Source organism: Lepisosteus oculatus, chromosome 12 (genome assembly GCF_040954835.1).
Source record: "Lepisosteus oculatus isolate fLepOcu1 chromosome 12, fLepOcu1.hap2, whole genome shotgun sequence".
Lineage (NCBI taxonomy): Eukaryota > Metazoa > Chordata > Actinopteri > Semionotiformes > Lepisosteidae > Lepisosteus > Lepisosteus oculatus.
Genome location: NC_090707.1, coordinates 8,522,619 through 8,538,104, shown reverse-complemented (window position 1 = coordinate 8,538,104; position 15,486 = coordinate 8,522,619). Strand labels below are relative to the sequence as shown.

Here is a 15,486-nt window from a genome sequence, read left to right as displayed (position 1 = left end):
GTGTCATATTGAAGACAAAATGTTCTGTGTCTTAATGAAAGAGTTATTTGTTAACTCAGAATGGAGTATCATCAACCAGAAAAGAGGGGAACGGGCATTTCAACCTCTATACTCGACGACCATGTTGCATTAATCTCTGACCTTAAAAGCTGAGGAGCTGAGAATATACAGTATGTAATCTGCATCGCATTGCTATTTAGGTTTCCGGTAGTCTTGGACCTTGAAAGAGAAAAAGAAATAGATGCATCCCTTGATAAGGGGAAGGAAGGAAGATGGAGGTCTTCAGCACTCACCCCCTCACTGAGCGGATCACAGGCCATTTCTCTGCATTGCTCAACCACAAACCAGGCTTCCTTACCCAGAGGTCTTTGCAGCAGTGCTAGCTCTTTTTTTTTGTGGCTTCTTCTGCTGCTGTCGCCAGCAGCCCCCTACAGCAGAGTGGAATCCTGGATAGAACTTCATGAGTAACCATTGAATGGTCATAACCATTTCCACCTTTCAGCTCTGAGACTGGGTCACACCATACAGTACACTAGGCAATCATAAGTGCAGTTATTGATGCCATCAGTTATTTTCAGTTTCATAATTAGAATTAGAATCTATAGAATTTTGTTTTCACTTTGATATTATAGAGTATTTTGTGTTGAACGGCAGCATAAATCCCAACTACATACATTATAAAGTGCTTTGAGTGGAGTGTCCAGAAAAGTGCTATATAAGGGTAAGCAATTATTAATTATTATTATTATGATTCCATATTGTGACACAACTCCTGGTGTAAGAAAGTGCCTCTTGTTCTAAGAAATACACTGTAGCTTCTATTCATTTCATACACTGGTATGAAGCAATACTCTCTGCTGAGTCTTTGGTGCAGGAATCTCAGAAACGTCTCTTCGTCAGCTGAGAGGCAGCCTGGATCATTTGGACAATCAAAGTCAGGCTTCCATTGTGTTTGCGTGGTAAGTGAAGAAGTGTATTTTTTTCTGAAGCAACGGCAGTAATTATCCTGATTCCAATGGAGGGAGAGCCAACCGCACACACAGGTATAGCTGGATTCCCTGTTTCCTGGTGCAACGCCTCCGCCCTTTCCTCGATCCAGACAATACATGGTGCTTAGCATGTAACTCCCTGGTGAAAGAAAGGAACACGCCTCACTGAACTCTGCCTCCATTGCATTCAAACTTTGAGCCAGATAGAAAGTTTTTCACGCAGACCCGAAACAGTTTGATGGCTTTTGATAAAATTCTGCTTTGTTCATAATCATTCCCACACTGGTACCAATGTATTTCCTCCATCCTTTTCTTTGATTCAAGAAATACTTTGGTACTGGGTGGAAAGAGGAAAGAGGAAATGTAATTTATCAGTGATTTATGCTGGAAAGTGATTTTACAGACTTCCCGATGTTTGCAAAATGGTTAGAAAAACTACAGTAGCAAAGTATTACAGGCAGAAAAATGAGGAGACAGTTCAACACGGTCCTTCCCAAAAGTGCCTTGGAAACTTTGAGGAAGAAGGGCAATGGCTGTTCAGTTAAAGTCCTACAAGAAAAATAACAAAGCAGAGACTCGCAGAACACAGACCTCGTATAACCACACAAAACCGAGGGCAAAAGGAACGTGTCCATTGACAGGTACAGTACACTGCTCTCTGCCTCTGTTATTCAGGAAAAACAAGACAAATGTCACAGCAGGGTGTGAAGATTGCACAATAATCTGGGAGAAAAGGAGATTCTGTTTCACTGGTTTTATTAACATAGAACCTGCTGAGGGACAATCGGATTTAAGCCAGTGCTGTTTCCTGATTCCACGAGAAAGGCTTCTGCTGGCTTGTTGAAAGAAAGATCACATGTTTCCCGATCGAAAAGCTCCTCTCTGGAAAAAACCTCTCTCGCCACCAACCAGTTCGATACTGGGTTTACAGAGCACTGCTACTACAGAATGTTTTCGACACACATCATTAGAAGAAAAGGCACACAGCACACAAATAAAGTGTTTAGGAAATTGTTAAGTTTAAAAAAATAGAATGTTTAAAATGATGTTACATTAAAATGCCTGGTTAAGTCAAGATAAAAGTGACAGGTTAGAGAAAAACCATCTTAAAAATGCTATGTCACATACCATGTCTTGGTAGCTACAATTGAAACACACACTTAATCGAATTTATAGTCCTTAAAACCTGCTCTATACCAACCTTTTCCAATAGGAAAAGTTTCCCTTTCTTTTGCTAAATTTACACTATTTTGGTTCCTAATCTCTCTATTTACATTGTTTTTATGGAGGAAATTCTCTTATTTACATAATCTGTTTTCTAACCCTGATGTATACAGGACCCCCTATATAAGATAACTAACAACCTACAAATAACAGCTGAAAAATATCCTTGGATCAATAAGCTACTGACTATGAAACAGGCCAGATAGACTGAACGGCCTCCTCTCCTTTGTAACCTGTGTGCTTGGGTGTCCCAGCATTAATAAGGACAACTGTGTTGGTTTCTGTGTGTTGCAGGGAACGTGTGGTAGAGACGAGTAATGTTTAGTGGATAATTACATTTTTGTGTGGATTGATGGCTTGTATTTCATTCACAGACTTGGGGAAGATCTAACTCTTCTTACTTATTCACAATCCACACTGAAGTGGGCGCCGACAGCACGCTCCCAGGCACTGACCTCTGTCATCACTACTTTCCTTAAACCCGGGCATGACCTATACTGCTCTAGCAAGGAATTTGTCAACCTGCAACATGTCCACACATGCTGTTTTTAATACCTGGAAGAAAACCACAGAAGAACAAACAAACAAAAGAATCAGTGTAGGCTATTGTTTTAAGTTGAAAAGTACGAGAATCTTAAAGTGTTTCAGTTTATTTGTTTAGATATACTTTTGTCACTTCGGTAAAGTCAGCTTCGTTCTGTCTGTGTCCGAGAACGCATAGCTGCATGCTTGGAAAAATGGCTTTCCGCTTCGCAAGAACCGCAGGGCATAGCCAGACAGAACTCCCAACTCGTCCACCATGGTGAGGGAAAGGATCCCTCTCTGAGAACCAGAATGGCGGGTCTAGGAAGCACATCCATAGCCGCCAAGTGACACCCACCCATCTCTTCCACAGGATCACCTGCCAGGTAGGGAATCCATGAGCAACCTGTTTCTCTGCAGTTCGTAGGCAAGCGTAACGAATACGCCCCCGCGCATAATAGGGATCTCAGCCTCCCGGGCCGAGGGAGGTCTCCTTTAGCTCAGCCAGCAAGTTCCCTGTTGCGTGACTCCGGAGACCCGCGTTCGAGCCCAGGCAGTGAGGGATGAACTGGCAGGGCAGGAGTGGCAAGGCTGGAAGAAAGAACAAAGAACCGTTACACAAGGTATGGGTTTAAAGCCTGACAGCTAAACAAGTCTTGCCGGAAACAGCCAGAAATGCCAGAACAGTCTTTTCTAGATTGAAGTACTGTTCAGAGGTGTCGCACAAAAATCTACAAGTATGTTTCTGTATTTTAATTATTTGAATGTATAGTCAGTATAGTTAGTTAGGAAAATACTATTTATAAATGATTGGGAGTCCCATTTCAGAATTCCCGTACAGACTGAGAGACCGCTGGTGACTTCCATACAGGTTTTGATATCCCACTAGTAACCTGACTCATCTTAGAAATACACTTTTCTGTTTTTTCCTGATTACTTAGCTTTGTCATGTGTTTTTGATATTGGGAGCGAATCTGTGACCCCAAGACCAAGACTGCATCAGTGCAATAGAAACACAAGGCCCCTCCACTGCCCAGAGGCTCTGCATATCTTCACCTGCCGAGAGTCTGGACAGTAACCTATTCAACAGGGGTTCTGCTAAGCAATCGCATGCCGAGCGAAACTGCAGTCCCTGCAATCCCTGGTGAATATTGGTTTGACTTGCTGGCTTACCTGGGTAAACCATGGAAAATGCCAGATGTTTTGCCATTGTACAACAATGCCTTGAGGTCCACTATTTCTGAACAGCGAGACAGATTATTTTATTACAGGACTTCTGTTTTTAGGGGCTTGGTGCTCTGAGATAAAGGGAAATATCAGTAAAAATCATTTTTTTAATTACACATGCTCACAAGAGCAACACAATTTGAAAGCTCTGTGTTTAAGTACAAGTATATATCCCACGTAACTTTTTTGTACCTTAATGAACATGATGGTGCACTATTTGTAATATTGTATTGAACTGCCGTTTAAGATTCTGGGTACACAGTGTTTAGAATTGTCTGTGAACAAGCTGTCAAATACTTAAAACTACAGTCCCAGCTGGGGTGGAACTGAACAGTACAGTGATGAATGCTTTGACTGTTGATTTACTAAAAATCACACATAGTTTGTAAGTGTAGTCCAAACTTCAATAAAGCATTGAAATGACATTATTCCCCAGACTTTGCAAAATCGGACATCCGGTGTATCTTCACCATTTTAAAATGCTGCATTGATGTGTTGATTCTGCAGAAGGTAGCTTGTCAGGTCAGCAGCATCAAGAGTCCTTGAGACAGGGATTTTAGTTAGACCTGCAGAGGTTGAGATAAGGCAGCTGGCAGTTGGAAGTGAAACTCTTCTTTATCAGGGGATGCAGTTCCTGACATTGTTTCCATCTAGATAAAGGTTTCAGATTGGAGAAGTAGCTAGCCTGATATGTGTTAGCCAAAGGGCTGTGGACAAGTTGCACACATTTCGCACAGAGTCCTGGCACACACCAACAAGAGACACTGACATAGCCACCTTTCCTACATGAGAACGGTTAAAGACAATGCTTCAACAAGGATTACCTCAAACAATCCGTGGGGCACCCATGACTGGTCAAGGGCTGTCAGTGTCACGACAAATTATAGCACAATGACAAGGACTCCCCTGCATAGCAGACTGCATGTCAGCCTGGATTATTAATCTGAAACAAAATCAACTCAAGGACATGCTACAACATGAGCACTACCTCAAGCATCCTGGTACTGTATATCAGTATAAAGTGTTCTAGTGACAAAACATTCAGATTTGAAAACCACTGACTTTGATGTTACAATATTGCTCATCTGGGCTAAAATTAGAAGCTTGGTGTCTCATTAAATGTAATTAATTTCATTCAAAATTAATTTACATCAAGGACAAACTGAGTACAGATCCGCATTGTTCAGTCTGTAAAGACCCAGCAGGAAGACCTTTTCACAAGAATGTGGATGAAGGGAAAGGAGGATACTTCTCTCACAGACCAGAGATACAGCACCACAGCAAGGGACACAGAAGCCAGCTCTTGTGCTGCTGGAGAGATGGTTGATTGAATCACTGCATGGACTGTGCACTGAAGATAACCAAAAGCCAGAGTCCCCCAGCCACTGTAAAGGATCGGAAACACAGGAAAGAAATCCCTGTCCTTTGTATTTCTGCTTTTATCAATAACAAAGTTTCTCTTTTGTAATAATCCCTCCATCCATTTTCTAACCCCTTTATCCAATGCAGGGTTGCTGGAGCCTATCCTGGCAAGCATGGGGTGCAAGGAAGGACCTCTGTAATATTATCCATTCAAAATACAGTGCTTTTGCACAATTCTGTGGAAACCCTTTTTTTCAGCACATTTGATTACAAAAGTTTCATCACTTAGGAAACCTGCTTATCTCTTAGGCTTCTCGTATTTTAGTAACGCACATGCTGGCGATATCATCTTTGTATTATCTCCATTCCACATAGGGTATTTGCAAAAAACAATGGCATTCACAGGTGTGAGACTTCACCACCTGGTACAAAAAGTGCAGATATTTGGAACATAAAGGGCTATTATTCATCTTTGCTTTATACACGTAATTCTGCTAGCCCTAATTTCAGATACCAAGTTAATTGGGAGATTTTTTTAGACTGTGCAACTATGAGTTGATTTTTCATAAATGTGTACTTCTAGGTAATGTTGTTGTGTAATGCTTTTATTACAGTCACAGTGAGTCAGAGAATGTTGAGCCATGACCAGAATTAACCAGGTAGAACTCAGAAAAGTCTCATTGTTTTAAAATTCACATGGGTCTTACTCTTTCTTTCTAGAGCTCTTTTCTTGAGGCAATGCAGGGAAATTTTTGATGGCACCCACCTTTGATTTTACAGTTAAAAATATACTGTTAGGAAAAATGGAAAATTCAAACATAATCCTGAATATAAAACCAGAGTATGTGAAGAATTTATGAGGTATAATTAGATTCTATCAAGCCTTAATGGCACATATAAACAAAGACAAATGAGAGATTTCAAGCTCTCTTTTCGCGTATGCATTCTGAAAAGTATGCAGAAAACTGTGGTAAGCCGAGCTTAGTGTTCTCAAATGTTAGAAAGTACACAATAGAATGAAAAGCAGGCTTTGTAACACTAGTCATTCTTTTGCAATGTTTTTGCATTTTGACTTAAGCTATGGGAAAAAAACTAATTACAGTCATTTCAATCTGTGTTTTCTACATGTGATGGTAAATGTTTTATCAGTTAAAGTAAAACATGGGTAAGAAAATCACTCATATCAACTTTCAGACTGATGTAGCAATTCACTGACAACACTGTCTTTTTTTCAGTGTTTTGTTTTTTCAGGCAGAAAAACAGTGAAAACACAAGCGCAGACTAAGCATGTTTCTGTGTTTTCAGTCAATGAGGTTTCTTGTTTAATGAGCAGGGACATAACGGTGCTTCATGCAAAATATCTGGTTTTCAAAGCAAAGACGAAACAGGGGGACAACACAGTCAAGTAAAGTAGAGGTTTTGTCACTTAGTCTGAAAGTCTTTCTTTTTGAAAGGGCTTTGGGCTAAGGTGTCACTTCTACAGGACAGCTGAAGCACCTAAACTACTCTAAAAAAACTTGCAGTTGTTTTTAAGAACCTATGGGATTTTACTTAGATCATCAAACTGCAGAATCAGGCTTTTTCGGAAACACCTCCCTTCGCCTTTGTACGCACTTGCACTTGCAAATATTTGTAAAAAGTGCATCTCGTTTAGGACTGTGATAAAAAGTAATATTCAGAAATAGGTTGTTTAAATGAAACGTATTTCCTACAGCTACAGTACTTGCTTGTAAAAACACTGACGTTTCAGATGTGGAATTAAGTTTTTCATAGAAAAGGAATCAAAATATGCAATTTGTGTAAGTAAAGGGGCTTATTCACTTGGGATAAACAGGAATCTAAAACAAACTCTCTCCTGATCGTAAACATGAAATGATATAATGGTATTGTGCATATCTGAACTTTTTTCTTTATTAATATTAATGTGTATTTAGAGCCTGCCACTCATAAAATCTGTCTATGCAGTTGGACTACAAATGTGTTGTCCATAAAAGTTTAGATAACATATAAATTACAGTATGTAAGTCTTACAAAAACACAAATAGTTTTGCAGCAAGGTTTAAATTATTATTAATAACAGTTTACGGAAGAATTTCAATGTTTCTCTCTTTGTAAATGTCCGTTTTACACATGCCTGAAGTCAATGTCACTGCTATGGTATGACTCTACTATAACTGTCTTTACAAAAGAAGGCACCCATTTTACGAAATAAATGACAAACACACCTTTGAAGGCAAATGTACCTGAGATCCCGAAATTTATTTCAGTAAACGGCTCATTCGGAACAACAATGTAACAGCAAATCCCACATTTAAATTGGTACCAAAAATATATATATATTTTAAAAAATTACTCAACTTCTTTTAATATTTCATTTTAGTCCGCAGTCGTTAATGGATTTCAAAAGTTATTTACTTCAATTTCCACAAACTATGTACATTTTATTATGAAGCAAAAATAGTGATCTATTGCACTTAAAAAAAAATAAAAATGCACTTCTTTGATTCTTTGTGAGAGTCTCCACTTTAAGTGTACTCAGCCAACAATAGTAATTTTATTAATAGATGTGGTCATCTTTCTCGGTACATGAATATGCTTCCCATTATCTGTTATCAGAAATGATTTTTTGTAGCTGCAAAACACAGTGCAAACAACCTGCTTTTTCTTCTGTTTCACAATTTCCTTAACCCTGTTGCACAAAGACAAAATGTTAAAATCTTAAACCTGAACGTCAGAACTGTGGATTTATTTCATTTTACATTGTTACAGAAAGAAAAAAAAAATAACATTGTGACTTCAATAACTTGTATTGAAAAAAATACTGGATCATCTAGAACATTTTTATTGAGTTTAACTTTAAACATTAATCCTCCTCTAAATAAAATAAAACTTTTCTTGTTGTCCTTTGTAATCAATTCACTAAGGTGTTTTGTGCCTCTAACATTTTACCAGGTTTTGATTTGTAAAACTATTACTTAAAGGTGAAATAATTAATATAACACAGGAAGTGTTCTTCCAATCAGAGTAACCAAAAATTACACAAGAGTGCACATCCTTGTAAATTTAGAAACTAAAAAAACTCTTTATTCACATACATGCTGTGCTGAATTCACCATTTCGACTATGCTTTTTCTAGAAATTATTTGGTGTGTATTATTTTTTTAGGCCCATATAATCTGGGGTGATAATGTTTTTGCAATGTTTTAAACTGGTTTTTCAGCTTTTTCCTGATGAAATGAGATGCAAATACCAAATGGGATTTTAAAGCCAGTCAATGTATTTAAACCAAAAAATCCCGTATTCATTTTCTCTTCTGTTTTGCCAGTACTATAATGAGTCCAGGAATGAGAAAAAAAAAGTTTTGCAAAGTTGGACTGTGACATTTAAATGGAGGGGAGTCAAAGCTGGAATTGAAGGTATGTGAGCATTCAAATTAAAAAAGTAAAAATAATCAAAGAAGCCCTGTACTCCTTAAAAATGCTTTTTATTCTTCAAAAAGAAGGAAGGCAAAGACTATACCTTTCAGGACTGATGGGAGCATGTTGAAAGAGGGTGTTGACTTACTATAGTTCTCTGAAAACCTCTAAGTATGAACAGTGAATTACTGGAGGAATAAAAATATGTAATGACCATAAAAATGAAGACTATCTCCATCTTTGTCTCTGTACAGACAAAATGTACTTTTAATCCAATAACCCACATACCATACACCGACAGAAATGATAGGAATTACATTGATCAATAAAATATTAACCTTTTATCAGTGCTTCTTAAATCATCAATGCCCTCTCCACAGAGCCAAAGCTACTGTGTTTACTTAAAAACTAGTTTGCTCCCCACTAAGCTGTTGTATACTTCAATAAAAGTGTAAAATGCCTCATGAATCCTACATCTAACAACCTTAAAAATTAAGAGAATGCATGGCATTTTTCTTTTTGTAATGTCTACACAGGAGTTTTTGAAACCCCAAATGTTACTTCTGGTTACATGTTAAAATGTAAAACAAACCTTTTTTTAAAAAATAATATGATGCATCTTAATAATTACATACCTAACCAAAACTTTCAGCCTATCATAAAAAAACAACATTTGCAATATGCGATATATATTATTATTAATTTAAGAATATGTACAAAATAAAAACACATATATCTGCATCATTTAGAAAGCACAGGAAACAGGCAATGGTGCCATGGTCCCCTTCCTTCTGATGAATAACAGTACCTTTTCAGTTGTTTTTCACGCTCTTACATTAATAACGTACAAAACTACATTTTAAAAAAAGTTGTAAACAGGTTTTAAAGCCAGTATATTAGCAACAAGACAAGCCCTTCCCACATCATGCAAAGTGTGAATACTGATAAATTCAGTGTATAACGAACCGCCTAACTGTGCGCATCGGAGAAAACACCAGCCTCTACTTGTGCATCAAGTGAGCAGAGAAAAGGTTCGAAGGAGAAATGCTGGTGGTTTGCAAGATAACTGTGGTCTGGAAAACAAATACATTAATCACACTGTATAAATGAACACATGGCCTATACACTGAATTTTATTGGAAATAATGCCAATGTCAAAGACAGAGATACCTACACAAGAGACGCAGGTAAACCCATAGATAAAACTACAAAAAAGAGCTAAAGAAAGCTGGGCAACGGGCAAAGGCAATTAATGTGTGCCTTACCTGCCAGACTGGGCACTACATTGCCATACACGCCTACTGAGTTTGAACACTAAACTACCCTGATTATTCACCTTCCATTAACCAGAAGAAGTGCCTGGCATAAAGTGCAATCTATTATGAGTAGAAACGATATCATGGGTATAATGATATGCCAGATGCTGATGTGTTTCATCCATAATGCTCCGTTACAAAACAATGCCAAATCCCTGCACATGGCTACTAAGCAGCTTAAAGTGGCTAAAGGGTTATGTGTTAGTCAGTATGAACACACCCCTTTCCTACATCATTAAAAGTCTTTCCTATTTTTACCATTTTAATGTTTTTTTTTCTATCTTTAGTCTAATTAACTAATCATGATCTAGGACAGTAATCCCCTTGAAGCTAATTGATTATATTCAAAGGCATATTTAGCCTTGCATATTCAAACTCCTCTGAATAACTAGTGTACTTTCCAGCTCGTTTTTTGCCCAGTATGCTACAAGCTTTCTGTGTCGGTCATCTCCGCGATTGACAAAGATACATCAAAACAACAATAAACTATTCAGATTAGTCAAAGATCCAAACAAGGACAAGATTGTTGACTAGATACCCAGGTTCTTTGCTTGGCTGTAGTCTGATCTACAAGGAGCATAATAAAAGGGCTCTCTTAGTGCCACTTCATAGTATTCTAATCCTTAATGTAAATATCTTCCCAGGAAGCAATGGATCAAGTCTAGGCTCACTCAACAGTTTTCTCGGCAATTTGTTTCTAGACAAACTATTCCTATTCCTATTCCAAAGATAAATGCCCAGCCATGTGTTTATTAAGTGCACTGGAAGGAGATTTTACATGGAACCCCAGTTCATACAGTATGAATGGCTAGTCTACAGGTAGCAAAGGAACAGGTAAAGGTCTACTCCATGCTGAAGCAAAAGAAAAGAGGTTCAACTTTTCGGCTGAGGAGCCTTCTTAATGACGCCTAAAGAAGGACCCACCGTCAAAACGTTGTGTCTCTTTTCTTTTCTTTGTTCCTCTGCAGCCTACACATGCTGACGCAGCTGCTCGAACTTACGTCTATAGGTATACTGGGATTAAACAAATTAAGTGACTTTACTGCATTTAACAACTTAAGGTTTGATAGAACTTTCAAATAAATGTAGGAAAGGAAACGAAAAGCGATGCTTTCCAAGTGTTGTTGAGATATTTCTTGCCTTCCTTTTTTGACATTCATATCATTTTCTAATTTCATTTTTACGATCGTATATTCAGTCAATTCTGAACTCAATAATTCATAACTACAGGTGCTGAAAATAATCCAAAGGCTTGTGAGATGCTGGGACAATCTACCCAGCCATGTTCTCCAAGAGATGTTGACCACAACTAGCAACTACATTAGCAACTAAATAGGAAAGATGGGCTGAATGTCACCACTGTTCTTGTACTTTATATAGTCTCTGAGGGCTGATGATGTAGTTCTGAGAGTCTGAACAGTTCAGTTTGGCTCAGTTTAGCTTAGTGATCAGATTCACCTTCATTGAGTAAATCTACTCCTCCCTCACTACTCATCACTACAACCTGGGTATAAGGTTCCAGTTGGTTTCTTAGAAATGAGGTTTCACAGTAGCTGATTCTCCAAGAGAGTGAGGTAAGTGGAAAATACATTTTAGAAAAATTCTAAACATTCTAAAAGTCTTCCGTAGCCATGAGATTAACTCCCATTCTTTTTAATCTATCACTATGAAAACACTTTGTTCATTGACAGGGTACAATAACAATATAAATCAAAATCTGTAAAGGGTATGTTATTGACGTGGAATATGAACTTCACTATAAAAGTCAATATAAAGAAATCAGTTATTATTCGATTCTGGAATTGGAAAGAGTTGCCACTGAAGGTGAGGTAAGACTTACTCTGCTATGTTTAGATGTGTGCACACTGAAAAGATTTTTCTTCATTCTGTTGTTAAGGAAGGTTTTGCATTTAAATATAAAACTGATGATTTGGATATAAGAAAAAAAGAAAACAGTGATTAATTTGGGGCTGAAAGAGAAAGCAAAGAGCACTGATCTCTAGCTTGATGTTTTGTTGTTTCCTTGAATGTGTTAAGCAATTAACAATTATTATGGAAAGCAACTGTAAATGTGTAACTCTGAAAACTGTCTTGATGGAAATGTACCTATTATCAACTAGGAAGAACAGACAGAACAATATGGTAACATTCATGCTCCAAGTGTTCTCAACAAAATAATAACAGCTAAGTACCTGTTGTTAAATAATCTATTTATTGCAAGTAGTACCCATAGACCAGTGTCATCCAAAAAGACTACCTCCTCCAATATCACACATATATATATATACAATAAAAAAGAAAACCCTTGGCTTATCTAGGGTTAAGAATCCTGTTGATGAGAGATTGTGGATTCTCACGTTTTGACCCAACAGCAGCCTAGGGAGAGCTACCAACGGAGTCGTTTTCTAAATGACACTGCCAGCAGCCAAGTGTGTCAATCCAGGTACATTTTGGAAAATAGTTCTACATAACACATACCGTATGCCGTTGTTGAGTGACATACAGTATAGGAGAACAATCCCATTTCCATGAAAGCGAGTTTGTTTTAAATTAAAAAGGAAGCACCATGTTACTTATGAAAGACCCCTGATTCATAATAATGCTCTAGGACAGCAAGAAAATAGATCATACCATGAAGGAAGAAATACCCAACTTTACCAAACCTAAGTCTACAGTTTTATCACCCCATTGTTTTCAAACTTGCCTGGGGAGAATTTCTAGGTGTGAGGGTTAGCAGCTTGAATACCACCAAATGTTAACAAATATGTTTCCTTGTCTATTTTTGTATCAAAATATAACTGCCTAGTAACATTATCAACTCCCTGCTGACAGTGTACCTGACATGGCTTTAATATTGCTTCAAGGCACTTTTAAGGATGTTACCACAGCAACAGTTCGCCAGTTCTACATAAATATAAAAATAGCAATAGGTAAAGATAAGTGATACAACTTCCATAGCACAACAGCCTATCATGTGTTAGCATATAAAGCCTACCATGTAATAAGCATGAAAATGCCTCTAAAAAACACAGTCAATGGCTGTTTCTACAGCTCTTCAGCAGGCATGCCTGAGGTCCGCATGTGCTTCAATATTTGACACAATGATGACATCACGCTCTGCTAACATCATCTGGAAGCTCCACAAGGAATTCTTACATATACCCGACATTTTAAGCTGTAAACTGCAAACTCGAAAGGACACCATTTTATCGAGGAGAAGTGTTTTTAGAGTGTAATAAGAGAATGAATGCAACAGAAATTCCTGTTTATAGCTGCTCTGGCAATAACAGACATTAGGTGCAAGTGTAAGAGGACTTCAACAAGTTCACTGAAAAATTGCTTTTTGGAAATAAAGAGGATGAATGAACTAGCAAACCCAGCTTGCTTCCCATACCCATCCCTGTCCCTTCCCCAATTTCAAAAGTCTTTCATACAACAGAATTTCATACAACGTACGGATAAGTCACTGACCTAGGCCTTCATAAACTGGTGCGTATAAATGCATATACACGTATCTATATATACGAGTACCTATATGTACTAAAGACCTTTAAAACTGCAGCACCAAAAGCAGTTGGTCCACCTCCTCCTGGGCTGGGATGATTTCAAAGTTCTCTAATGCGCACATGAGCAAACACGGACATGCACAGACGTGCGCGCACAGTCACTCCGTCTTCTTATTTCTCCTCCGGCTGCACACCTAGTGAAAGGTGTGTTCCCCTCTGACAATGTGCGAGGAGAATTCATAGCGGTCTTGGCTGCGGTAGCCACAGATGTTGCACTCCAGAGGGTCCCTGTATCCATGGCAGCCCATATGGATGGTGTACATGACGTGGTCGAGGAAGAGAACCCGACAGTGCTCACACTTGAAGGCCTTCACCTCCACGCCCTCCCCGGTGAACACCCGGAAGGAGTGTTTGGAGGGGCCTAGAGAAGAGGCAGCACTTGCTGCGGCCGCCGCCGCTGCCTCCACTGCGGCCTTGCTGATGGCTTCCAGACCCCGGGCATCATCCTTGCTGTAGCCTGGGCTGGACTTGGTCCTGGCCTGGGAGGCCTTGTTTCCAGGATACACGTGGCGCTCCTCCGGACTGCTGCTCTCTGAGTCAATGGAGTCTAGGCCACTGTTGCTAGGCGACCCCTCACGCTCAGCTGGGGGGTTCTTTGGTCTGATGAGAGAGATGGGGCCATCTGTAGAGAAGTCGTGGTTCGCTGATGGGGCTTCTCGGCTGCTGGGCCTCTCCAGACGGCCCGGGGGGTAGACCTGAGAGAAGAGTGGGTTCATCATAGGAACCACATCGGCCATCGAGAGGTGCTGAGGGTGCATAAGGGGGCGCAGGGAGTCGGCCCCCAAGTAGGAGATGGCGTTGTTGATGGCCTGGTCCATCATATGTGCCTGCATGAGCTCCGCGTCCTTCTCGTACTTCATTCCGATATCATAGCGCATCTCTGGGTAACTGTACCGAACCAGCTTCTCACCTGAAATAAGATGGAAAATCATTTTGGACCATCTTTTGGAGGAGGAAAGGGGCAAAATATCAATTCCAGGGCTTCTAAACTAATGAATTTGAATGCATGGTTATTTTTTTAATTGCTACAGAGTTTGCAAGTTTCCTTCCAAGTAAAATGGTGAATTTCATATTATAAAATGATATATATAATGATATACGTATATATAATGCTACTTATTTATACAAACTCTTTTGTACGTAAAAAAATTAAATAAAATTAGTATAAACTTGAACGGAAATGAGCCTCTTATACAAATAAATCCTTTAAATACCACAACGTGCAGGATGGACTGGGCAGATAAAAATCAACTATACTGAATCAAAGACAGACAGAAAACAGGAAAACCATGACTTTCATCACATAACACACAATTTCAGGAGGCTGATTCAAAATCTGGAACAGTGTTCTGCAACAGCACTTTATTTTAGCACAATTACCAACTTTACATTGATATCTGTCATTCCGATCAGAGTTCTAAAATGGAAATATTGCACCAAATATCACTCTTCACTGTCACAGCGTTTCTTAAAAATAACCTAAAAAATGTAAACAGTTATGATTATAATAAATAATACTCCAGACATTGCATGTCTATACATTCCAAAGGGCTTTATGGATAAGATGTAATATGGGTATTCAATTAAAAAAAAAAATTAAAACTTAAACTTCTTTATTTCAAACATTAAAGCTGTAACAGAAGTAGATTCTATCCTCCTTAGTGGAAGAGATAAAAATATTAAAAGGGATTTATAAATATGTTTTTTTCATTTTTCCTTTTCATAATGGTGCAATAATGTCCTTTCTACTGAGATTAGTTCAAAGTCAAGTGACAGGCAATACAGATAAATCAATTTTCTTATCAAAATATCCCTCCTTTACCACAATTAATTTTAATTTTAATTTCTAAACCATTTAGGCAAC

General features: G+C 38.5%; 1 protein-coding gene across 14 annotated transcripts in view; it reads right to left on the bottom strand.

Moving 5' to 3' along the window:
• Positions 1-7,550: 7,550 nt before the first annotated feature.
• ikzf2 (IKAROS family zinc finger 2) overlaps positions 7,551-15,486 on the bottom strand; it is a 60,149-nt gene continuing 52,213 nt past the window's right edge. For all 14 annotated transcript variants that reach the window (XM_015358582.2, XM_015358594.2, XM_015358597.2 and 11 more), the window contains one exon: positions 7,551-14,532. In XM_015358582.2, the coding sequence (XP_015214068.2) occupies positions 13,757-14,532 (776 nt within the window). In that variant the 3' untranslated portion in view covers positions 7,551-13,756. The remainder of the gene's footprint in view (positions 14,533-15,486) is intronic.